This window comes from Heptranchias perlo, chromosome 7 (genome assembly GCF_035084215.1).
Source record: "Heptranchias perlo isolate sHepPer1 chromosome 7, sHepPer1.hap1, whole genome shotgun sequence".
Classification (NCBI taxonomy): domain Eukaryota; kingdom Metazoa; phylum Chordata; class Chondrichthyes; order Hexanchiformes; family Hexanchidae; genus Heptranchias; species Heptranchias perlo.
The window spans coordinates 986150-1012556 of record NC_090331.1 but is presented as its reverse complement, the minus strand read 5'-3'; the positions used below and the strand labels follow the sequence as shown (position 1 = coordinate 1012556).

Here is a 26407-nt window from a genome sequence, read left to right as displayed (position 1 = left end):
CATAACCAGGCGGGGGCTGAAGACCGGGTTTCAGAGTGTCCGTGTCCCTGTGGGAGATGGTGCAGCTCCGCACGCACTTCCTGCAGGATTGCGGGACAGTGAGCAGGGGGTGGAAATCCTACCCGATTTACCCCAACCTAATCCTGGGGTCTGAGGGCAAATCTACTGCCCCAACTCTCACAGCAAAGATTAGGAACAAATCAGAGATCTTTGTTTGCTGTAGACCAGCTCGCCGACACTCCTCAAATACCCCATCATCTCTCCCTCTCATCTCCATCCCCCATCTCTCCCCTCCCTCTCATCTCCATCCCCCATCTCTCCCCTCCCTCTCATCTCCATCCCCCATCTCTCCCCTCCCTCTCATCTCCATCCCCCATCATCTCTCCCTCTCATCTCCATCCCCCATCTCTCCCCTCCCTCTCATCTCCATCCCCCATCTCTCCCCTCCCTCTCATCTCCATCCCCCATCTCTCCCCTCCCTCTCATCTCCATCCCCCATCTCTCCCCTCCCTCTCATCTCCATCCCCCATCTCTCCCCTCCCTCTCATCTCTATCCCCCATCTCTCCCCTCCCTCTCATCTCCATCCCCATCTCTCCCCTCCCTCTCATCTCCATCCCCCATCTCTCCCCTCCCTCTCATCTCCATCCCCCATCTCTCCCCTCCCTCTCATCTCCATCCCCCATCTCTCCCCTCCCTCTCATCTCCATCCCCCATCTCTCCCCTCCCTCTCATCTCCATCCCCCATCTCTCCCCTCCCTCTCATCTCCATCCCCCATCTCTCCCCTCCCTCTCATCTCCATCCCCCATCTCTCCCCTCCCTCTCATCTCCATCCCCCATCTCTCCCCTCCCTCTCATCTCCATCCCCCATCTCTCCCCTCCCTCTCATCTCCATCCCCCATCTCTCCCCTCCCTCTCATCTCCATCCCCATCTCTCCCCTCCCTCTCATCTCCATCCCCCATCTCTCCCCTCCCTCTCATCTCCATCCCCCATCTCTCCCCTCCCTCTCATCTCCATCCCCCATCTCTCCCCTCCCTCTCATCTCCATCCCCCATCTCTCCCCTCCCTCTCATCTCCATCCCCCATCTCTCCCCTCCCTCTCATCTCCATCCCCCATCTCTCCCCTCCCTCTCATCTCCATCCCCCATCTCTCCCCTCCCTCTCATCTCCACCCCCCATCTCTCCCCTCCCTCTCATCTCCACCCCCCATCTCTCCCCTCCCTCTCATCGCCATCCCCCATCTCTCCGCTCCCTCTCATCTCCACCCCCCATCTCTCCCCTCCCCTCATCTCCATCCCCCATCTCTCCCCTCCCTCTCATCTCCACCCCCCATCTCTCCCCTCCCTCTCATCTCCACCCCCCATCTCTCCCCTCCCTCTCATCTCCATCCCCCATCTCTCCCCTCCCTCTCATCTCCATCCCCCATCTCTCCCCTCCCCTCATCTCCATCCCCCATCTCTCCCCTCCCTCTCATCTCCACCCCCCATCTCTCCCCTCCCCTCATCTCCACCCCCCATCTCTCCCCTCCCTCTCATCTCCATCCCCCATCTCTCCCCTCCCTCTCATCTCCATCCCCCATCTCTCCCCTCCCCTCATCTCCATCCCCCATCTCTCCCCTCCCTCTCATCTCCACCCCCCATCTCTCCCCTCCCCTCATCTCCATCCCCCATCTCTCCCCTCCCTCTCATCTCCACCCCCCATCTCTCCCCTCCCCTCATCTCCATCCCCCATCTCTCCCCTCCCTCTCATCTCCACCCCCCATCTCTCCCCTCCCTCTCATCTCCATACCCCATCTCTCCCCTCCCTCTCATCTCCATCCCCCATCTCTCCCCTCCCCTCATCTCCATCCCCTATCTCTCCCCTCCCCTCATCTCCATCCCCCATCTCTCCCCTCCCCTCATCTCCATCCCCCATCTCTCCCCTCCCTCTCATCTCCATCCCCCATCTCTCCCCTCCCCTCATCTCCACCCCCCATCTCTCCCCTCCCTCTCATCTCCATCCCCCATCTCTCCCCTCCCCTCATCTCCATCCCCCATCTCTCCCCTCCCTCTCATCTCCATCCCCCATCTCTCCCCTCCCTCTCATCTCCATCCCCCATCTCTCCCCTCCCCTCATCTCCATCCCCTATCTCTCCCCTCCCCCATCCCTTTTCTCCCTCTCCATCCCATCTATCCCTCCCATCCCCCTCCCCCTCCCCATTCCATCTCTCATCTCCCCCCCCCATCCCCCATCCCATCTCCCCCATCGTATCCCTCCCCCCGTACCACCCCACTCACGCCCCCCCTGCCCCGATACGATCCGTACCCTGATCCGACCATGGAACGCCCAGCCTCTGTGCGGAGGAGCGAGTTGTGGAGACTGTTGGGAGGGTTCGGACCGCTCTGTCCCGGAGTGAAGGAACGCAGTGAGGAAGCTGGATCGGAGGAGCTGTCTCGCCCTCTCCGCAACATCAGCGAGGGGGGGCCTGCGATCAGGTTGGCAATCAGACTGTGCGGCTGGAACAAAATAACGTTTCACGGTTAGAGAAACACACCCGGGCCCACGTCCCCCGCTGCCCCGAGGGACCGGGCCCACGTCCCCCGCTGCCCCGAGGGACCGGGCCCACGTCCCCCGCTGCCCCGAGGGACCGGGCCCACGTCCCCCGCTGCCCCGAGGGACCGGGCCCACGTCCCCCGCTGCCCCGAGGGACCGGGCCCACGTCCCCCGCTGCCCCGAGGGACCGGGCCCACGTCCCCCGCTGCCCCGAGGGACCGGGCCCACGTCCCCCGCTGCCCCGAGGGACCGGGCCCACGTCCCCCGCTGCCCCGAGGGACCGGGCCCACGTCCCCCGCTGCCCCGAGGGACCGGGCCCACGTCCCCCGCTGCCCCGAGGGACCGGGCCCACGTCCCCCGCTGCCCCGAGGGACCGGGCCCACGTCCCCCGCTGCCCGAGGGACCGGGCCCACGTCCCCCGCTGCCCCGAGGGACCGGGCCCACGTCCCCCGCTGCCCCGAGGGACCGGGCCCTCCCCCCTGGTGCCACGAGGGAGCGGGCCCTTCCCCCTGGTGCCCCGAGGGAGCGGGCCCTCCCCCCTGGTGCCCCGAGGGAGCGGGCCCTCCCCCCTGGTGCCCCGAGGGAGCGGGCCCTCCCCCCTGGTGCCCCGAGGGAGCGGGCCCTCCCCCCTGGTGCCCCGAGGGAGCGGGCCCTCCCTGACACTGATGACGTTTCCGCGTACCTGGGGCCGTTCCTTACCTCTGATTCCGACAGGACGGACTGCAGTGACGTGAAGACACCGTTCTCTGGGACGAAGCTCTGGCTCCCGATCACTGCGGCCTTTTCCCGATTTACCTTCTCCTTCAGCTGGCTGATGAAGGCAGTGCTGTCCTGGGGGGGCTGCCAGCGTGGGTTAGTGATGGCAAAGTGCATGAGAGAGAGTTCGGTTTTCCCGTCCTCTGCCTGTTGATAGATGGAGGCCTCGGTCTTAGCCCCAGAGAGCCACTGGGAGGAAATGGTAAGAGTCAGATTGTGACCACTCGAAACCAGCCGCCCGCTCGGCATCTGAATAGACCGGGAGCACCCAGCAGTTTTCACCGTCACTGAAAGTCACCGGCTAAACCCCTCTCTCCCGAATGGCTGTAATTACATCCCAGGGAGTTGGCTCTGCATCGCTCTCCTTTCCGCAGAGCCAGGGGTCTGGGTGCTGGACAGGGTTAGGCACTGGCCTCCCATGGACAGGGCTCAAATCCAGGCCCATCTCAGGGGGTGAAAGATTCCCAGTCTGGGGGTTGGAGAGGGGGGCCAGACAGCCCGAGCGGGAGAGGGGGGCCAGACAGCCCGAGCGGGAGAGGGGGGCCAGACAGCCCGAGCGGGAGAGGGGGGCCAGACAGCCCGAGCGGGAGAGGGGGGCCAGACAGCCCGAGCGGGAGAGGGGGGCCAGACAGCCCGAGCGGGAGAGGGGGGCCAGACAGCCCGAGCGGGAGAGGGGGGCCAGACAGCCCGAGCGGGAGAGGGGGGCCAGACAGCCCGAGCGGGAGAGGGGGGCCAGACAGCCCGAGCGGGAGAGGGGGGCCAGACAGCCCGAGCGGGAGAGGGGGGCCAGACAGCCCGAGCGGGAGAGGGGGGCCAGACAGCCCGAGCGGGAGAGGGGGGCCAGACAGCCCGAGCGGGAGAGGGGGGCCAGACAGCCCGAGCGGGAGAGGGGGGCCAGACAGCCCGAGCGGGAGAGGGGGGCCAGACAGCCCGAGCGGGAGAGGGGGGCCAGACAGCCCGAGCGGGAGAGGGGGGCCAGACAGCCCGAGCGGGAGAGGGGGGCCAGACAGCCCGAGCGGGAGAGGGGGGCCAGACAGCCCGAGCGGGAGAGGGGGGCCAGACAGCCCGAGCGGGAGAGGGGGGCCAGACAGCCCGAGCGGGAGAGGGGGGCCAGACAGCCCGAGCGGGAGAGGGGGGCCAGACAGCCCGAGCGGGAGAGGGGGGCCAGACAGCCCGAGCGGGAGAGGGGGGCCAGACAGCCCGAGCGGGAGAGGGGGGCCAGACAGCCCGAGCGGGAGAGGGGGGCCAGACAGCCCGAGCGGGAGAGGGGGGCCAGACAGCCCGAGCGGGAGAGGGGGGCCAGACAGCCCGAGCGGGAGAGGGGGGCCAGACAGCCCGAGCGGGAGAGGGGGGCCAGACAGCCCGAGCGGGAGAGGGGGGCCAGACAGCCCGAGCGGGAGAGGGGGGCCAGACAGCCCGAGCGGGAGAGGGGGGCCAGACAGCCCGAGCGGGAGAGGGGGGCCAGACAGCCCGAGCGGGAGAGGGGGGCCAGACAGCCCGAGCGGGAGAGGGGGGCCAGACAGCCCGAGCGGGAGAGGGGGGCCAGACAGCCCGAGCGGGAGAGGGGGGCCAGACAGCCCGAGCGGGAGAGGGGGGCCAGACAGCCCGAGCGGGAGAGGGGGGCCAGACAGCCCGAGCGGGAGAGGGGGGCCAGACAGCCCGAGCGGGAGAGGGGGGCCAGACAGCCCGAGCGGGAGAGGGGGGCCAGACAGCCCGAGCGGGAGAGGGGGGCCAGACAGCCCGAGCGGGAGAGGGGGGCCAGACAGCCCGAGCGGGAGAGGGGGGCCAGACAGCCCGAGCGGGAGAGGGGGGCCAGACAGCCCGAGCGGGAGAGGGGGGCCAGACAGCCCGAGCGGGAGAGGGGGGCCAGACAGCCCGAGCGGGAGAGGGGGGCCAGACAGCCCGAGCGGGAGAGGGGGGCCAGACAGCCCGAGCGGGAGAGGGGGGCCAGACAGCCCGAGCGGGAGAGGGGGGCCAGACAGCCCGAGCGGGAGAGGGGGGCCAGACAGCCCGAGCGGGAGAGGGGGGCCAGACAGCCCGAGCGGGAGAGGGGGGCCAGACAGCCCGAGCGGGAGAGGGGGGCCAGACAGCCCGAGCGGGAGAGGGGGGCCAGACAGCCCGAGCGGGAGAGGGGGGCCAGACAGCCCGAGCGGGAGAGGGGGGGCAGACAGCCCGAGCGGGAGAGGGGGGGCAGACAGCCCGAGCGGGAGAGGGGGGGCAGACAGCCCGAGCGGGAGAGGGGGGGCAGACAGCCCGAGCGGGAGAGGGGGGGCAGACAGCCCGAGCGGGAGAGGGGGGCCAGACAGCCCGAGCGGGAGAGGGGGGCCAGACAGCCCGAGCGGGAGAGGGGGGCCAGACAGCCCGAGCGGGAGAGGGGGGCCAGACAGCCCGAGCGGGAGAGGGGGGCCAGACAGCCCGAGCGGGAGAGGGGGGCCAGACAGCCCGAGCGGGAGAGGGGGGCCAGACAGCCCGAGCGGGAGAGGGGGGCCAGACAGCCCGAGCGGGAGAGGGGGGCCAGACAGCCCGAGCGGGAGAGGGGGGCCAGACAGCCCGAGCGGGAGAGGGGGGGCAGACAGCCCGAGCAAGAGAGGGGGGCCAGACAGCCCGAGCGGGAGAGGGGGGCCAGACAGCCCGAGCGGGAGAGGGGGGCCAGACAGCCCGAGCAAGAGAGGGGGGCCAGACAGCCCGAGCAAGAGAGGGGGGCCAGACAGCCCGAGCAAGAGAGGGGGGCACACAGATGTGTCGTGTCATCTTACCGCAGGGTGCCCGTGCTGCCTGACGTCCATTTGTGCGAAGGAGCAGGTGTCTCCAACACCCACCACCTCCACGGTGAAGTTGCGGAAGAAATCGATGATCTCCAGGGACTTCCTCCTCAGGCAGAAGATGAGGATGAAGGGAGTGATAATGGGGCTGAGCAGCTCCTCCAGGATGAATGCCTGTGGAGAGAAGTGAGAAGCTGATTAACTTCAGGTGACCAGACCCAGGTAGCTTTGCCGAGCTCCCCTCCCCCACAGGCCCCACAGTGCCCCCTGGCTCTGCGGGTAAAGGGCACTGCCCGCTCTGGCACTGAGTCGGACACTCAACAGAGCCCCGCTCTCTCCCTGGTGACAGCTGATCTCGCTCAGGGCAGCAGCAGGGACATCAGCAACTGTGGCCGGGAGGGGAAGGCAGCTCGTCACTGGGATAATCCCGTTACGGGATGGGCCCCGTCACTGGGATAATCCCGTTACGGGAAGGGCCCAGTCACTGGGATAATCCCGTTACGGGAAGGGCCCCGTCACTGGGATAATCCCATTACGGGATGGGCCCCGTCACTGGGATAATCCCGATACGGGATGGGCCCCGTCACTGGGATAATCCCGATACGGGAAGGGCCCCGTCACTGGGATAATCCCGATACGGGATGGGCCCCGTCACTGGGATAATCCCGATACGGGAAGGGCCCCGTCACTGGGAGAATCCCCTGTTACACTAACCACTGCTCAAAAATGGATGTCAGGAGAGGACTAGTTCAAGCTTGGCTGTGATGCCCTCCAGAGTTAAATAGCACAGCAACACACATTGCCCAGACTCTCACTCTTCCACTCAGGTGAGATATGCACGAGGGTTGCATGTAGCAGTCACTATAATACAGTATGGGTCAGTGCCAGTGCGCACTGGCCACGTGCTCTCAGAAGCCCTGGGGCTGGCCCCATTCAGTGGACTGACTGGACCACTGGCCGCAGAGTTCTATCCCAGCTCACTGCCCCCTCCCTTCCGTAGGACTGTTTAATACGGCAGCTGTAGCTCAGCTTGAGAGTCCCTCGTATTTAGAGCCAAACAACACACAGAGGTCCTCACAGCTTTGTACTGGAAGAGCTGAGCAAACTCGTCTCTGGTCTCGTAGCGATGAGCACTGCCTTGCCAGTGGTCGGGCATGTAATGGATATGAGACAGGATCACCCTCAGCAGCTGCTCTGGGCAGAACACCATGTGCTTGTCTGGGATAAAACATCTGAAAGAGAGAAAGTCCATTCAGGTAAACAGGTGGGAAATCAGCACTGACCAGATACAGAGATCTCAAACAGACAGAGAAAGATTTGTATTTATATACAGCACCTTTCACAGCCTCAGGATGTCTCAAAACACTTTACAGCCAATGAAGTACTTTTTGAAGTGTAGTCACTGTTGTAATGTAGGAAACACAGGAGCAAATTTGTGTACAGCAAGATCCCACAAACAGCAATGTGCTAAAGTGATGTTGGTTGAGGGGTAAATATTGAGCAGGACACCGGGGAGAACTCCCTGCTCTTCTTCAAAATAGTGCCCGCGGGATCTTTAACGTCTACCTGAGAGCGCAGACAGGGCCTCGGTTTAACGTCTCATCTGAAAGGTGGCCCTCCCGACAGTGCGGCGCTCCCTCAGTACTGACCCTCCGACAGTGCAGCGCTCCCTCAGTACTGACCCTCCGACAGCGCAGCGCTCCCTCAGAACTGACCCTCCGACAGCGCAGCGCTCCCTCAGTACTGACCCTCCGACAGCGCAGCGCTCCCTCAGTACTGACCCTCCGTCAGCGCAGCGCTCCCTCAGTACTGACCCTCCGACAGTACAGCACTCCCTCAGTACTGACCCTCCGACAGTACAGCACTCCCTCAGTACTGTCCCTCCGTCAGCGCAGCGCTGCGCTCCCTCAGTACTGACCCTCCGACAGTAAAGCACTCCCTCAGTACTGCCCCTCCGTCAGCGCAGCGCTCCCTCAGTACTGACCCTCCGACAGTGCAGCGCTCCCTCAGTACTGACCCTCCGACAGTGCAGCGCTCCCTCAGTACTGACCCTCCGACAGCGCAGCGCTCCCTCAGTACTGACCCTCCGACAGCGCAGCGCTCCCTCAGTACTGACCCTCCGTCAGCGCAGCGCTCCCTCAGTACTGACCCTCCGTCAGCGCAGCGCTCCCTCAGTACTGACCCTCCGACAGTACAGCACTCCCTCAGTACTGACCCTCCGACAGTACAGCACTCCCTCAGTACTGTCCCTCCGTCAGCGCAGCGCTGCGCTCCCTCAGTACTGACCCTCCGACAGTACAGCACTCCCTCAGTACTGACCCTCCGACAATACAGCGCTCCCTCAGTACTGCCCCTCCGTCAGCGCAGCGCTCCCTCAGTACTGACCCTCCGACAGTGCAGCGCTCCCTCAGTACTGACCCTCCGACAGTGCAGCGCTCCCTCAGTACTGACCCTCCGTCAGCGCAGCGCTCCCTCAGTACTGACCCTCCGACAGTACAGCACTCCCTCAGTACTGACCCTCCGACAGTACAGCACTCCCTCAGTACTGTCCCTCCGTCAGCGCAGCGCAGCGCTCCCTCAGTACTGACCCTCCGACAGTACAGCACTCCCTCAGTACTGACCCTCCGACAGTACAGCGCTCCCTCAGTACTGCCCCTCCGTCAGCGCAGCGCTCCCTCAGTACTGACCCTCCGACAGTGCAGCGCTCCCTCAGTACTGACCCTCCGACAGCGCAGCGCTCCCTCAGTACTGACCCTCCGACAGTGCAGCACTCCCTCAGTACTGACCCTCCGTCAGCGCAGCGCTCCCTCAGTACTGACCCTCCGACAGTACAGCACTCCCTCAGTACTGTCCCTCCGTCAGCGCAGCGCAGCGCTCCCTCAGTACTGACCCTCTGACAGTACAGCACTCCCTCAGTACTGACCCTCCGACAGTACAGCGCTCCCTCAGTACTGCCCCTCCGTCAGCGCAGCGCTCCCTCAGTACTGACCCTCCGACAGTACAGCAATCCCTCAGTACTGACCCTCCGACAGTACAGCACTCCCTCAGTACTGCCCCTCCGACAGTGCAGCACTCCCTCAGTACTGCCCCTCCGACAGCGCAGCGCTCCCTCAGTACTGCCCCTCCGACAATGCAGTGCTCCCTCAGTACTGAACCTCCGACAGTGCAGCGCTCCCTCAGTACTGACCCTCTGACACTGCAGCGCTCCCTCAGTACTGACCCTCCAACAGTGCAGCCCTCCCTCAGTACTGACCCTCCGACAGTGCAGCGCTCTCTCAGTACTGACCCTCTGACACTGCAGCGCTCCCTCAGTACTGACCCTCCAACAGTGCAGCCCTCCCTCAGTACTGACCCTCCGACAGTGCAGCTCTCCCTCAGTACTGACCCTCCGACAGTGCAGCGCTCCCTCAGTACTGACCCTCCGACAGCGCAGCGCTCCCTCAGTACTGACCCTCCGACAGTGCAGCGCTCCCTCAGTACTGACCCTCCGACAGTGCAGCACTCCCTCAGTACTGACCCTCCGACAGTGCAGCACTCCCTCAGGAAGAAGATGCTGCCAGAGTGTCAGTAAAGGAAGATATAATTGAGATCCTGGATGGGGTAAAAATTGATGAAGAGGAGGGATTAGAAAGGCTCGCTGTACTTAAAGTAGATAAGTCACCCGGTCTGGATGGGATGCACCCTAGGTTAATGAGGAAAATAAGGGTGGAATTTGCAGAGGTACTGGCCATAATCTTCCAAACATCCTTAGAGGACTGGCGCGGACACGATGGGCCGAATGGCCTCCTTCTGTGCCGTAAATTTTCTATGATTCTACGATTTCGACTACTGGAGAATTGCAAATGTTACACCCTTGTTCAAAAAAGGGTGTAAGGATAAACCCAGCAACTACAGGCCAGTCAGTTTAACCTCAGTGGTGGGGAAACTTTTAGAAACGATAATCAGGGACAGAATTAACAGTCACTTGGACAAGTGTGGATTGAATAGGGAAAGCCAGCACGGATTTGTTAAACATAGAAACATAGAAAATAGGAGCAGGAGTAGGCCATTCGGCCCTTCGAGCCTGCTCCGCCATTCAATATGATCATGGCTGATCCTCTATCTCAATACCATATTCCCGCTCTCGCCTCATATCCCTTGATGCCTTTTGTGTCTAGAAATCTATCTAGCTCCTTCTAAATATATTCAGTGACTTGCCCTCCACAGCCTTCTGTGGTAGAGAATTCCACAGGTTCACCACCCTCAGTGAAGAAATTTCTCCTCATCTCAGTCCTAAATGTCCGACCCCGTATCCTGAGACTGTGACCCCTCGTTCTGGACCCCCAGCCAGGGGAAACATCCTCCCTGCATCCAGTCTGTCGAGCCCCGTCAGAATTTTATACATTTCAATGAGATCCCCTCTCATTCTTCTAAACTCGAGTGAATACAGGCCGAGTCGACCCAATCTCTCCTCATACGACAGTCCTGCCATCCCAGGGATCAGTCTGGTGAACCTTCGCTGCATTCCCTCTATGGCAAGTATATCCTTTCTTAGGTAAGGAGACCAAAACTGCACACAATACTCCAGGTGTGGTCTCACCAAGGCCCTGTATAACTGCAGTAAGACATCCCTGCTCCTGTACTCAAATCCTCTTGCAATGAAGGCCAACATACCATTTGCCTTCCTAACTGTTTGCTGCACCTGCATATTTGCTTTCAGTGACTGGTGTACAAGGACACCCAGGTCCCTTTGTACATCAACATTTCCCAATCTATCACCATTTAAATAATACTCTGCCTTTCGATTTTTCCTTCGAAAGTGGATAACTTCACATTTATCCACATTATTCTGCATCTGCCATGTATATTCCCACTCACTCAACTTGTCTAAATCGCCTTGAAACCTCTTTGCATCCTCCTCACAACTCACGATCCCACCTAGTTTTGTGTCGTCAGCAAACTTGGAAATATTACATTTGGTTCCCTCATCCAAATCATTGATATATATTGTGAATAGCTGGGGCCCAAGCACTGATCCCTGCGGTACCCCACTAGTCACTGCCTGCTACCCTGAAAAAGACCCATTTATTCCTACTCTCTGTTTCCTGTCTGTTAACCAATTTTCAATCCATGCCAGTATATTCCCCCCAATCCCATGTGCTTTAATTTTGCACACTAACCTCTTCTGGGGGACTTTATCAAAGGCCTTCTGAAAATCCAAATAAACCACATCCACTGGTTCTCCCTTATCCATTCTACCAGTTACATCCTCAAAAAACTCCAGTAGGTTTGTCAAACATGATTTCCCTTTCATAAATCCATGTTGACTTTGTCTAATCCCGCTGATATTTTCTAAGTGTCCTGTTATCACATCCTTTATAATAGACTCTAGCATTTTCCCTACTACTGATGTTAGGCTAACTGGTCTGTCGTTCCCTGTTTTCTCTCTCCCTCCTTTTTTAAATAGTGGGATTACATTTACCACCCTCCAATCTGCAGGAACTGTTCCATAATCTATAGAATTTTGGAAGATGACAACTAATGCATCCACTATTTCCAAGGCTACCTCTTTTAGTACTCTGGGATGCAGATTATCAGGCCCTGGGGATTTATCGGCTTTCAGTCCCATTAATTTCTCCAGCACTATTTTTTACTAATACTAATTTCCTTTAATTCCTCCTTCTCACTAGTCCTTTGGTTCCCTAGCATTTCTGGGAAGTTATTTGTGTCCTCTTCCGTGAAGACAGAACCAAAGTATTTGTTTAATTGCTCTGCCATTTCCCTGTTCCCCATTATAAATTCTCCCGTTTCTGACTGTAAGGGACCTACATTTGTCTTCACTAATCTTTTTCTTTTTACATACTTGTAGAGGCTTTTACAGTCCACTTTTATGTTCCTGGCAAGTTTACTCTCATACTCTATTTTTCCCCTCTTAATCAATCAATCTCTTGGTCCTTTTTTGCTGAATTTTTTTTTTTATTATTCGTTCACGGGATGTGGGCGTCGCTGGCAAGGCCGGCATTTATTGCCCATCCCTAATTGCCCTCGAGAAGGTGGTGGTGAGCCGCCTTCTTGAACCGCTGCAGTCCGTGTGGTGACGGTTCTCCCACAGTGCTGTTAGGAAGGGAGTTCCAGGATTTTGACCCAGCGACAATGAAGGAACGGCGATATATTTCCAAGTCGGGATGGTGTGTGACTTGGAGGGGAACGTGCAGGTGGTGTTGTTCCCATGCGCCTGCTGCCCTTGTCCTTCTAGGTGGTAGAGGTCGCGGGTTTGGGAGGTGCTGTCGAAGAAGCCTTGGCGAGTTGCTGCAGTGCATCCTGTGGATGGTACACACTGCAGCCACAGTGCGCCGGTGGTGAAGGGAGTGAATGTTTCGGGTGGTGGATGGGGTGCCAATCAAGCGGGCTGCTTTATCTTGGATGGTGTCGAGCTTCTTGAGTGTTGTTGGAGCTGCACTCATCCAGGCAAGTGGAGAGTATTCCATCACACTCCTGACTTGTGCCTTGTAGATGGTGGAAAGGCTTTGGGGAGTCAGGAGGTGAGTCACTCGCCGCAGAATACCCAGCCTCTGACCTGCTCTCGTAGCCACAGTATTTATATGGCTGGTCCAGTTAAGTTTCTGGTCAATGATGACCCCCAGGATGTTGATGGTGGGGGATTCGGCGATGGTAATGCTGTTGAATGTCAAGGGGAGGTGGTTAGACTCTCTCTTGTTGGAGATGGTCATTGCCTGGCACTTGTCTGGCACGAATTCTAAACTGCTCCCAATCCTCAGGCTTGCTACTTTTTCTGGCAACTTTATATGACTCCTCTTTGGATCTAATACTATCTTTAATTTCTTTTGTTAGCCATGGTTGCGCCGCTTTTCCTTTTGTGATTTTGCGCCAGAAAGGAATGTATAATTGTTGCAATTCATGCATAAGTTCCTTAAATGTTAGCCATTGCCTATCCACCGTCATGCCTTTTAATGAAGCTCCCCAATCGATCATAGCCAACTCACTGCTCATACCTTCGTAGTTTCCTTTGTTTAGATTTAGGACCCTAGTTTTGGATTGGACTACTTCATTTTCCATCTTAATGAAGAATTCTATCATGTTATGGTCACTCTTCCCTAAAAGACCCCGGACAACAAGATTATTAATTAACCCCTTCTCATTACACGATACCCAATCCAGGATAGCCTGTTCCCTGGTTGGCTCCTCAACGTACTGGTCTAAAAAACCATCTCCACGGTATTATTGTTAATTTGGTTTGGTCAGTCTAAATGTAGATTGAAGTCACCCATGATTACTGTGGTACCCTTGTTACATGCATCTCTAATTTCCTGTTTGCCGTCCCCTACATTACCACTACTGTTTGGAGGCCTATAGACAACTCCCACCAGTGTTTTCTGCCCCTTGGTGCTTCTTAACTTTTTTTTTTCCGTTCACGGGATGTGGGCGTCGCTGGCAAGGCCGGCATTTATTGCCCATCCCTAATTGCCCTCGAGAAGGTGGTGGTGAGCCGCCTTCTTGAACCGCTGCAGTCCGTGTGGTGACGGTTCTCCCACAGTGCTGTTCGGAAGGGAGTTCCAGGATTTTGACCCAGCGACCCAGACTCCACCCAGACTGATTCTACATCTTGATTTTCTGAGCCAATATCCTTTCTCAGTATTGCTCTGATTTCATCCTTTACTAACAACACAACCCCACCTCCTTTTCCTTTTTGCCTGTCCTTCCTAAATATCGAATACCCTTGGATATTCAGCTCCCAGCCTTGGTCACCCTGCAGCCATGTCTCTGTAATCGCAATTATATCATATCCGTTTACATCTATTTGCGCTGTTAATTCGTCTACCTTACTACGAATGCTTCGTACATTCAGACACAGTGCCTTTAGATTTGTCTTTTTTGCATTTTTTTGTACTATGGCCCTATTTGTCTTATTACCATTTTTTCTGACCCGGACCCTATTTTTGTTAGTGCACTCTTGGTTGTACGCTCTGTCCCTTCCTGACACAATCTGGCTATCCTTACCCCAATCACTTTCCTGCACTGCTTCCTTGTCTTTTCTCTTTAGCATTCTAGATTTCTCTCCACTGGGACCCTCCCCCAATTATTTAGTTTAAAGCCCTATCAACTCCCTAGTTATTTGATTCGCTAGAACTCTGGTCCCTGCACGGTTCAGGTGCAGCCCGTCCCAATGGAACAGCACTCGTTCCCCAGTACTGGTGCCTGTGCCCCATGAATCGAAACCCACTTCTCCCACACCAATCTTTGAGCCACACATTCATCTCTCTGATCTTATTGACCCTGTGCCAATTTGCTCGTGGCTCAGGTAACAATCCAGAGATTATTACCTTTGTGGTTCTGCTTTTTAATTTAGTCCCTAGCTGCTCAAACTCTCTCAGCAGAACCTTATTCTTAGTCCTACCTATGTCGTTGGTACCTACATGGACCACGACAACCGGATCCTCCCCCTCCCACTCCAAGTTCTCCTCCAGCCCGGAGGAGATGTCCTTAACCCTGGCATCCTGTAGGCAACACAGCCTTCGGGGCTCATTCTCCTGGCTGCAGAGAGCAGTGTCTATCCCCCGAACTATACTGTCGCCTACTACAACCACCTTCCTTTTTACTCTTTTCCCCACTTGAACAGCTTCCTGTACTACGGTGCCGTGGTCAGTTTGCTCGCCCTCCCCGCAGTCCCCACATTTGTCCACAAGGGTTTCAAGAACCTCAAAACTACTGGACAAGCGCAGGGACTGAGGCTCCTGCAATATTACCTCCTGGATCCCCGTACCTGCCTCACTCACAGTCACACCCTCCTGTCCCTGACCATGTGTCAATTCTGAAGTATTTAATCTAAGGGGAGTGGCTGCCTCCTGGAGCAAAAGGTCCAGGTAGCTTTCTCCGTCCCTGACGTCCTGCAATGTCCGCAGCTTGGACTCCAGCTCCTCAACTCGGAGCCGAAGTTCCTCGAGCTGCAGACACTTACTGCAGAGATAGTCACCTTGGACAAAAATGTCCACAAGCTCCCACATATTGCAGCAGCAACACATCTCCTGTTCTCCCATTAGGCAAATTGTGTTTAACTAACCTGACAGAGTTTTTTGATGAGGTAACAGAGTGGGTACATGAGGGCAATGCAGTTGATGAGGTGTATATGGACTTTCAAAAGGCGTTTGATAAAGTGCCGCATAATAGGCTTGTCATCAAGATTACGGCCCATGGAATAAAATAGCAACATGGATACAGAATTGGCTAAGTGACAGGAAACAGAGAGTAGTGGTGAACGGTTCTTTTTCGGACTGGAGGAAGGTGTACAGTGGTGTTCCCCAGGGGTCGGTGCTGGGACCACTGCTTTTCATGATATATATTAATGACTTAGACTTGGGTGTACAGGGCACAATTTCAAAATTTGCAGATGACACAAATCTTGGAAGTGTAGTGAACAGTGAGGAGGATAGTGATAGACTTCAAGAGAATATAGACAGGCTGGTGGAATGGGCGGACACGTGGCAGATGAAATTTAACGCAGAAAAATGCAAAGTGATACATTTCAGTATGAAGAACGAGGAGAGGCAATATAAACTAGAGGGCACAATTCTAAAGGGGGTACAGGAACAGAGAGATCTGGGGGTATATGTGCACAAATCGTTGAAGATGGCAGGGCAAGTTGAGAAAGTGGTTATAAAAGCATACAGGATCCTGGGCTTTATAAATAGAGGCATAGAGTACAAAAGTATGGAAGTCATGATGAACCTTTATAAAACACTGGTTCGGCCACAACTGGAGTATTGTGTCCAGTTCTGGGCGCCGCACTTTAGGAAAGATGTGAGGCTTTAGAGAGGGTGCAGAAGAGATTTACTAGAATGGTTCCAAGGATGAGGGACTTTAGTTATGTGGATAGACTGGAGAAGCTGGGGTTGTTCTCCTTGGAACAGAGACAGTTGCAAGGAGATTTGATGGAGGTATTCAAAATCATGAAGGGTCTAAACAGAGGAGACAGAGAGAAACTGTTCCCATTGGCGGAAGGGTCGAGAACCAGAGGGTTAGATTTAAGGTGATTGGCAAAAGAACCAAAGGTGACATGAGGAAAAACTTTTTTACACAGCGAGTGGTTAGGATCTGGAATGCACTGCCCGAGGGGGTGGTGGAGGCAGATTCAATCATGGTCTTCAAAAGGGAACTGGATAAGTACTTGAAAGGAAAAAATGTGCAGGGCTACGGGGATAGGGGGGAGTGGGACTAGCTGGATTGCTCTTGCATAGAGGCAGCGCAGACTTGATGGGCCAAATGGCCTCCTTCCGTGCTAACCTTTTTATGATTCTAGTACTAACCCTCCGACAGTGCAGTGCTCCCTCAAGTACTGGCAGTGGGAGTGTCAGCCTAGATTTTGTGCTCAAGTCTCTGGAGTGGGGCTCGAACAGGTGCAGAAAATAATCAATAAGGCTAATGGAATGGTGGCCTTTATATCTGGAGGACTGGAGTACAAGGGGGCAGAGTTATGCTGCAGCTATACAAAACCCTGGTTAGACCGCACCTGGAGTACTGTGAGCAGTTCTGGGCACCGCACCTTCGGAAGGACATATTGGCCTTGGAGGGAGTGCAGCATAGGTTTACTAGAATGATACCCGGACTGCAAGGGTTAAGTTACGAGGAGAGATTACACAAATTGGGGTTGTATTCTTTTGAGTTTCGAAGGTTAAGGGGTGATCTGATCGAAGTTTATAAGATATTAAGGGGAACGGATAGGGTGGATAGAGAGAAACTATTTCCGCTGGTTGGGGATTCTAGGAGTAGGGGGCACAGTCTAAAAATTAGAGCCAGACCTTTCAGGAGTGAGATTAGAAAACATTTCTACACACAAAGGGTTGTAGAAGTTTGGAACTCTCTTCCGCAAACGGCAATTGATACTAGCTCAATTGCTAAATTTAAATCGGAGATAGATAGCTTTTTGGCAACCAAAGGTATTAAGGGATATGGGCCAAAGGCAGGTATATGGAGTTGGATCACAGATCAGCCATGATCTTATCAAATGGCGGAGCAGGCACGAGGGGCTGAATGGCCTACTCCTGTTCCTATGTTCTGACTCAGAGATGAGAGTGATACCCAATGAGCCAGGGCTGACACATGATCCATGGCAAGCCACCATCACACGAGAGGACACCACCCACCAGGTGCACGGTTCATACTCCTGTGACTCGGCCAACGTTGTCTACCTCATACGTTGCAGGAAAGGATGCCCCAGAGCATGGTACATTGGCGAGACCATGCAGACACTGCGACAACGGATGAACGGACACCGCGCAACAATCGCCAAACAGGAGGGTTCTCTCCCTGTCGGGGAACACTTCAGCAGTCATGGACATTCAGCCACCGACCTTCGGGTAAACATACTCCAAGGCGGCCTTCGAGACACACGACAACGCAAAATCGTCGAGCAGAAATTAATAGCCAAGTTCTGCACCCATGAGGACGGCCTCAACCGGGATCTTGGGTTCATGTCACACTACACGTAACCCCACCAGCGAACAAATGTTATCTGTTTTTAATATAACGGGTCATTGACTGTCTTCGTTCTGTCTCTCTCTCTTTTTTTTGGGGGGGTTTGTATATTCAGTGGCCTTTTAGATGACACCTTTCTGTCTGCTCACTGTGATTGCCTTGGCAACGGGCAGTAATCACCAGGCTTTGTTATGTGATCTTAAAATGCGAAGGATTCGAAATTGTCACTTCCACAACGCCTGAGGAAGGGGAAAGCCCCCGAAAGCTTGTGGGATTAAAAATAAAATCGTTGGACTATAACTTGGTGTTGTAAAATTGTTTACAAATGCTTTTAAGGACTGGAGTATGACCCTGTGGAATGCAGAGTGTATTGTACTGCTGTTCTATGGATCTCTGTTTTCGGAGGCCTGTCCCCTTAAGGCTGCAAAGTCTAATTGCTGCAAATCTGAGGTCACTCAGAGTTGACTATCTGATTGGTTCATGAACTTTGTAAAAAGTGCAAGTCACATTTGGCTCCAGGTCAAAACATTCAGCATTAAGTGACTGGCTCTTTTCCCTTAAGTTTTGTTGCACCTGTAACAAAACGTGAAATCTGGTGCAGAGTGTGAAATATTTCTAATATACTGGCAAACTCCCCATGGCAGTGCATAGAGTCAGAGGGCATGCTGGATGAGAAGGACAGGATAATCACACTGTGCAAGAAGCAACATTATATAGTGCTGCTGAAGTGTAGGTGCCTGCCCCTTTAAATCTACTGATAAGTAAACATAGGAATGAGGTCATGCAGAGGTCAAGAGGCTGCAGACAATCTGGCTCCAGTATTTCCTGTTTCGATACATGACCCGTTACCTTGGCGTGTTTTTCATGTCTGGCACTGGCATGAATCCGATCATGAGAGAAAGGAAGTGCAGAGATGGGTAGAACATTCCTGGTCGATGTCCTGAGACTTCACTCAGTGAGCCCCATTTCACCCCCAATCAATCAATGCCCCATTTCACCCCCAATCAATCAATGCCCCATTTCACCCCCAATCAATCAATGCCCCATTTCACCCCCAATCAATCAATGCCCCATTTCACCCCCAATCAATCAATGCCCCATTTCACCCCCAATCAATCAATGCCCCATTTCACCCCCAATCAATCAATGCCCCATTTCACCCCCAATCAATCAATGCCCCATTTCACCCCCAATCAATCAATGCCCCATTTCATCCCCAATCAATCAATGCCCCATTTCATCCCCAATCAATCAATGCCCCATTTCATCCCCAATCAATTGATGCCCCATTTCACCCCCCCCAAGTCCCATATTGTGTAGAATGGGCCTATACTCTCTGGAGTTTAGAAGTATGAGAGGTGATCTCATTGAAATGTATAAAATTCTTAGAGGGCTTGACAGGGTAGATGCTGAGAGGCTGTTTCCCCTGGCTGAAGAGTCTAGAACTAGGGGGTACAGTCTCAGGATAAGGGGTCGGCCATTTAAGACTGAGATGAGGAGGAATTTCTTCACTCGGGGTTGTGAATCTTTGGAATTCTCTACCCCAGAGGGCTGTGGATGCTGAGTCATTGAATATATTCAAGACTGAGATCGATAGATTTTTGGAATTAAGGGATATGTGGATCAGGTGGGAAATTGGAGTTGAGGTCAGCCATGATCTGATTGAATGGCGGAGCAGGCTTGAGGGGCCGAATGGCCTACTCCTGCTCCTATTTCTTATGTTCTTATATTCCCCCCCGCCCCATGAATCTCTGTCCCATTTCCCCCCCCCCATGAATCTCTGTCCCATTTCCCCCCCCCCATGAATCTCTGTCCCATTTCCCCCCCCCCATGAATCTCTGTCCCATTTCCCCCCCCCATGAATCTCTGTCCCATTTCCCCCCCCCCATGAATCTCTGTCCCATTTCCCCCCCCCCATGAATCTCTGTCCCATTTCCCCCCCCCATGAATCTCTGTCCCATTTCCCCCCCCCCCATGAATCTCTGTCCCATTTCCCCCCCCCCCATGAATCTCTGTCCCATTTTCCCCCCCCCGATGAATCTCTGTCCCATTTCCCCCCAATGAATCTCTGTCCCATTTCCCCGTTCCTGGCCCTTACCTACACACAGTGATACAGACTCCAAGGAGAGTTATGGTGGTCAGCACGTGTTCAACCGCGAGAACATCCTCATCATACACGGTGAGGGCGATGAGCACTGCCAAGATGGAGCCTGCAAAGAAGGCCAGGTTTTTGGCCAGGACAGTGAGCAGCGGGGACAGGAAGCAGTTCATGTATTTGGAGGCCGCCTTGTATCCGTTGCTGAGCCGTGACTGGAGCTCGTGATCCAGCTCGTTGAAGTGACGCAGGTAACAACGCCCGTACAGGGACCAGCATCGTGCCCCAAGACTGCCTGGCTCACGCTTGATGATCTCCGTGTAGCTGAAGAAGGCGTAGAGAATCTGCCAGATTAGGATAACCGGGCACAGAAGCAGGTTGGTGATACCAATCCACAGGATGCGGGCACTGAGCTTCTCGGCCAGCTCCAGCCGGTTCCCTGCCCGCTTGTATTCCGGCTTCAGGCTCCACTCGTTCTGGAACAGGGACCCCGGCCCCCAAAGGAAGATCAGCTCAAAGTTGTACTTTAAGCCCCTGGTGTAAAAGACCACCTCTCCCAGGAAGGGGGTGTGAAAACGGATGGGGAGCAGGGACTTGTTGATCATGGCCACCGTGTAGTTCTTGAACCGCAGGATGCGATGGTAAATGTCCAGCTCACTCAGCTCCCTCTTGTGGATACAGATCTGGTGCTCCTTCTGAATCTCAATAATTCGGGCTTGGACCTCCTGCCAGCTGAAGTAAGGGAGATGGGCCTGAAACACAGAGCAGAACAGGCCGGGGACCAGACTCAGTGAGCACTACCAACAATCTGGGAGCTCGACACCATCCAGGCACCCCATCCCCCACCATAAATACCCGCTCCCTCCCCCGCCTTAATCACCCGCTCCCTCACCCACCCCCTCCACCCGCCTTAATCACCCGCTCCCTCCCCCACCGGCGCACTGTGGCTGCAGTGTGTACCATCCACAGGATGCACTGCAGCAACTCGCCAAGGCTTCTTCGACAGCACCTCCCAAACCCACGACCTCTACCACCTAGAAGGACAAGGGCAGCAGGCACATGGGAACAACACCACCTGCACGTTCCCCTCCAAGTCACACACCATCCCGACTTGGAAATATATCGCCGTTCCTTCATCGTCGCTGGGTCGAAATCCTGGAACTCCCTTCCTAACAGCACTGTGGGAGAACCTTCACCACACGGACTGCAGCGGTTCAAGAAGGCGGCTCACCACCACCTTCTCAAGGGCAATTAGGAATGGGCAATAAATGCCGGCCTCGCCAGCGACGCCCACATCCCATGAACAAATCCATACAGCCCAGTGCCCAACCGTGTCAGTGTGGTTCACGGCTCACACTCTCTCCTCAGAGACACAAGGTGGTGGGTAAAGGCCCACTCCACAGACAGGGCACCCCTGCTCTCTAATTAACCCCAAGGGGTTCGTGAGCAGCGGGGGGGGGGGGGGAAACCAGCGCTAAAGGTGGGGGGGAAACAGCGCTGAAGGGGGAGGAACAAGATCTAAAGGGGGAGTGACATACCATGGGTATCTTCAGGGCGTTCCTGTAAAATGCCCGAATCTCCCAGTAACAGCAGATGTTGTAGATGAATTTCACCAAGCGATGGACCCAGAATACGCCGGCAATTAACAGGATGAAGATTATCAGCACATTCTGCCGGATCCTAAGAAAAACAGGAATCCTTACAGTAAGTACGGGTCGCACTGTATGTAAACCCTTACGGTAAGCACGGGTTGCACCGTATGTAAACCCTTACAGTAAGCACGGGTCGCACCGTATGTAAACCCTTACGGTAAGCACGGGTCGCACCGTATGTAAACCCTTACGGTCAGTACAAGCTCCACCGTATGTAAACCCTCACAGTAATAACAGACCCCACCCTATATAAACCCTTACGGTGAGTACAGACCCCACCCTATATAAACCCTTACGGTGAGTACAGACCCCACCCTATATAAACACTTACGATAAGTTGACCTCCAAACAGCCAGAGGGAGATAAAAGAGCAAATATGTAGGCAAATTTCTGAGAAGTGCAAAAACAATAGGGCAGTAATAGTGGGAGATTTCAACTACCCTAAAATTAACAGGGATACAATCAGTGCAAAAGGTATACAGGGCACAGAATTCTTAAATTGCATTCAGCAGAACCTTTTTTATCCAGTACGGAGCAAGCCCAACAAAAGAGGGGGGGGCAGTTGTGGATTTAGTTTCAGGCAATGAAGTTGGGCAGGTGGAAGGAGTATCTGTGGGACAGCATTTTGCTGGTACTGATCATAAACAGGGTTCAATTTCAAACTTTACAGATGACACAAAACTTGGAAGTGTAGTGAACAGTGAGGAGGATAGTGATAGACTTCAAGAGGACATAGTCAGGCTGGTGGCATGGGCGGACACGTGGCAGATGAAATTTAACGCAGAGAAGTGCGAAGTGATACATTTCGGTAGGAAGAACAAGGAGAGGCAATATAAACTAGAGGGCACAATTCTAAAAGGGGTGCAGGAACAGAGAGATCTGGGGGGTATATACGCACGAATCGTTGAAGGTTGAGAAAGTGGTTAAAAAAGCATACGGGATCCTGGGCTTTATAAATAGAGGCATAGAGTACAAAAGCATGGAAGTCATGATGAACCTTTATAAAACACTGGTTCAGCCACAACTGGAATATTGTGTCCAGTTCTGGGCACCGCACTTTAGGAAAGATGTGAAGGCCTTAGAGAGGGTGCAGAAGAGATTTACTAGAATGATTCCAGGGATGAGGGACTTTAGTTACGTGGATAGACTGGAGAAGCTGGGGTTGTTCTCCTTGGAACAGAGAAGGTTGTGAGGAGATTTGATAGAGGTATTCAAAATCTTGAAGGGTCGAGACAGAGTAGATAGAGAGAAACTGTTCCCATTGGTGGAAGGACCAAGGACCAGAGGACATAGATTTAAGGTGATTGGCAAAAGAACCAAAGGTGACATGAGGAAAAACTTTTTTACACAGCGAGTGGTTATGATCTGGAATGCACTGCCCGAGGGGGTGGTGGAGGCAGATTCAATCATGGCCTTCAAAAGGGAACTGGAAAGGAAAAAATTTGCAGGGCTACGGGGATAGGGCAGGGGAATGGGACTAGCTGGATTGCTCTTGCATAAAGCCAGTGTGGACTCGATGGGCCCAATGGCCTCCTTCCTTGCTGTAACCTTTCTATGATTCTATGATAATTCAGTTCGATTTAGCATAGTTATGGAAAAGGACAAAGTTAGAACAGGAGTAAAAGTTCTCAATTGGGGAAAGGCCAATTTTACGAAGCTGAGAAGTGATTTAGCAAAAGTGGACTGGAAACAGCTACTTGAAGGTAAATCAGTGTCGGAACAGTGGGAGGCATTCAAGGGGGAGATTCAAGGGGTGCAGAGTAAACATGTTCCCACAAAGAGAAAGGGAGGGACTGTCAAATCTAGAGCCCCCTGGATGACAAGGAGCATACAGGGTAAGATAAGGCAAAAAAGGGAAGCTTATGTCAGAAACCAACAGCTTAATAAAGCAGAAAGCCGAGAGGAGTAGAGAAAGTGCAGGGGTGAAATTAAAAAGGAAATTAGAAAAGCAACAAGAGAGCATGAAAAAATACTGGCAAGTAAAATTAAAGAAAACTCAAAGATATTTTATAAATACACAAAGAACTAAGGAAAGAGTAGGGCCTATTAGAGACCAAAAAGGTAACCTGTGTGTGGAGGCGGAAGATGTGGGCATGGTTCTTAATGAATACTTTGCGTCTGTCTTCGTAAAAGAGGGGGATGATGCAGAGATTGTAGTTAAGGAGGAGGAGTGTGAAATATTGGATGGGATAAACATAGTGAGAGAGGAAGTATTAAGGGGATTAGCATCTTTTGAAATTAGACAAATCGCCAGGTCCAGATGAAATGTATCCCAGGCTGTTAAGAGAAGCCAGGGAGGAAATAGCAGAGGCTCTGACCATCATTTTCCAATCCTCTCTGGCTACAGGCATGGTGCCGGAGGATTGGAGGACTGCTAATGTTGTACCGTTGTTTAAAAAGGGAGCGAGGGATAGACTGAGTAATTATAGGCCAGTTAGTCTAACCTCGGTGGTGGGCAAATTATTGGAATCGATTCTGAAGGACAGCATAAATCATTATTTAGAAAGGCACGGGTTAATCAAGGACAGTCAGCATGGATTTGTTAAGGGAAGGTCGTGTCTGACTAATTTGATTGAATTTTTTAAGGAGGTAAAAGGGAGGGTCGATGAGTGTAGTGTATTTGATGTAGTGTACATGGATTTTAGCAAGGCTTTTGACAAGGACCCACATGGCAGACTGGTCAAAAAAGTAAAAGCCCATGGGATCCAAGGGAATGTGACAAATTGGATCCAAAATTGGCTCAGTGGCAGGAAGCAAAGGGTAATGGTCGATGGGTTTTTTGCAACTGGAAGACTGTTTCCAGTGGGGTTCCACAAGACTCAGTACTAGGTCCCATGCTTTTTGTGGTATATATTAATGATTTGGACTTGAATGTGGGAGGCATGATCAAGAAGTTTGTAGATGATACAAAAATTGGCCATGTGGTTGATAGTGAGGAGGAAAGCTGTAGACTGCAGGAAGATATCAATGGACTGGTCGGGTGGGCAGAAGAGTGGCAAATGGAATTCAATCCAGAGAAGTGTGAGGTAATGCATTTGGGGAGGGCAAACAAGTCAAGGGAATACACAATAGATGGGAGGATACTGAGAGGTGTAGAGGAAGTGAGGGACCTTGGAGTGCATGTCCACAGATCCCTGAAGGTAGCACACAGGTGGATAAGGTGGTTAAAAAGGTATACAGGATACTTTCCTTTACGAGCCAAGGCATAGAATAGAAAAGCAGGGCGTTTATGCTAGAACTGTATAAAACATTGGTTAGGCCACAGCTTGAGTAAAATATATATAGAAACATAGAAAACAGGAGCAAGAGTAGGCCATTCGGTCCTCGGGCCTGCTCCGCCATTCAAAATGATCATGGCTGATCGTCTAAATCAGTACCCTGTTCCCGCTTTTTCCCCATATCCCTTGACCCCTTTCGTATTAAGAAATATATCTATCTCCTTCTTGAATATATTTTATGACTTGGCCTCCACTGCCTTCTGTGGTAGAGAATGCCATAGGTTCACCACCCTCTGAGTGAAGAAATTTCTCCTCATCTTGGTTCTAAATGGCATACCCCGTATCCTGAGACTGTGACCCCTGGTTCTGGACTCCCCCAGCCATCGGGAACATCCTCCCTGCATCGAGTTTGTCTAGTCCTGTTAGAATTTTAAATGTTTCGATGAGATCACCTCTCATTCTTCTAAACCCGAGTGAATATAGGCCGAGTCGACCCAATCTCTCCTCATACATCAGTCCTGCCATCCCAGGAATCAGAGACCAAAAAGGTAACCTGTGTGTGGAGGCGGAAGATGTGGGCATGGTTCTTAATGAATACTTTGCGTCTGTCTTCGTAAAAGAGGGGGATGATGCAGAGATTGTAGTTAAGGAGGAGGAGTGTGAAATATTGGATGGGATAAACATAGTGAGAGAGGAAGTATTAAGGGGATTAGCATCTTTTGAAATTAGACAAATCGCCAGGTCCAGATGAAATGTATCCCAGGCTGTTAAGAGAAGCCAGGGAGGAAATAGCAGAGGCTCTGACCATCATTTTCCAATCCTCTCTGGCTACAGGCATGGTGCCGGAGGATTGGAGGACTGCTAATGTTGTACCGTTGTTTAAAAAGGGAGCGAGGGATAGACTGAGTAATTATAGGCCAGTTAGTCTAACCTCCATGGCAAGGACATCCTTCCTCAGATAAGGAGACCAAAACTGCACACAATACTCCAGATGTGGTCTCACCAAGGCCCTGTATAACTGCAGTAAGACATCCCTGCTCCTGTACTCAGCTGAGAGGTGCCGAGCCGAGCGGAGGGAGCGTCCGATAAAAGGCGGGATTTCAGAGCGCTGAGAACAGCTGAGAGGAGCCGAGCCGAGTGGAGCTGCGACCGAGTTCGAAGTGACGTCAGGAATCAGATCGGGACGCGACACAGGGGAGGCACAGGGGAGGCACCTGATTGGTGAGTAGGTTCAGGTGAGTATTTCTACTTATCTACAGTAACTAAAGTAAAAAGAAAGGGAAGGTCTGCAGGTCTTATCGGAAGTAGCGTTTTTTTTTAGTAAATCAAGGTCCCAAGTGCAGTTAACATTCTCTAAATTAAGAACAATTTAAAGGAGTAAACTCCTTAAAGGGAGTGGTAAGCAGTTTTTCTTTCCTTTTTTTTCTCTTGACATTGTAGTTGTTGTTAAGATAACTTAAGGGTTAAGTCATGGCAGGAGATCCCACAGTCGTGTCATGTTCCTCTTGTGGGATGTGGGAATTCAGGGCTCCTTCCTGTATCCCTGATTCCTTCACCTGCGGGAAGTGTGTCCAGCTGCAGCTATTGTTTGACCGCTTGACGGCTCTGGAGCTGCGGATGGACTCACTTTGGAGCATCCGCGATGCTGAGAAAGTCGTGGATAGCACGTTCAGTGAGTTGGTCACACCGCAGATAAAAATTACTGAGGGAGATAGTGAATGGGTGACCAACAGACAGAGGAAGAGTAGGAAGGCAGTGCAGGGGTCCCCTGCGGTCATCTCCCTCCAAAACAGGTATACCGTTTTGGATACTGTTGGGGGAGATGGCTCACCAGGGGAAGGTGGCAGTGGCCAGGTTCATGGCACTGTGGCTGGCTCTGCTGCACAGGAGGGCAGGAAAAAGAGTGGCAGAGCTGTAGTGATA

At 53.8% G+C, this 26407-nt stretch overlaps 1 protein-coding gene across 2 annotated transcripts in view; it reads right to left on the bottom strand.

The window, feature by feature from the left end:
• atg9a (ATG9 autophagy related 9 homolog A (S. cerevisiae)) overlaps positions 1 to 26407 on the bottom strand; it is an 86118-nt gene that overhangs the window by 15565 nt on the left and 44146 nt on the right. For both annotated transcript variants that reach the window (XM_067986934.1, XM_067986933.1), the window contains exons 6-11: positions 21153 to 21294; positions 19618 to 20366; positions 7129 to 7282; positions 6045 to 6224; positions 3232 to 3477; positions 2305 to 2495 (exon numbers count right to left, since the gene is read on the bottom strand). In XM_067986934.1, coding sequence (XP_067843035.1) covers positions 2305 to 2495; positions 3232 to 3477; positions 6045 to 6224; positions 7129 to 7282; positions 19618 to 20366; positions 21153 to 21294 — 1662 coding nt within the window. The remainder of the gene's footprint in view (positions 1 to 2304; positions 2496 to 3231; positions 3478 to 6044; positions 6225 to 7128; positions 7283 to 19617; positions 20367 to 21152; positions 21295 to 26407) is intronic.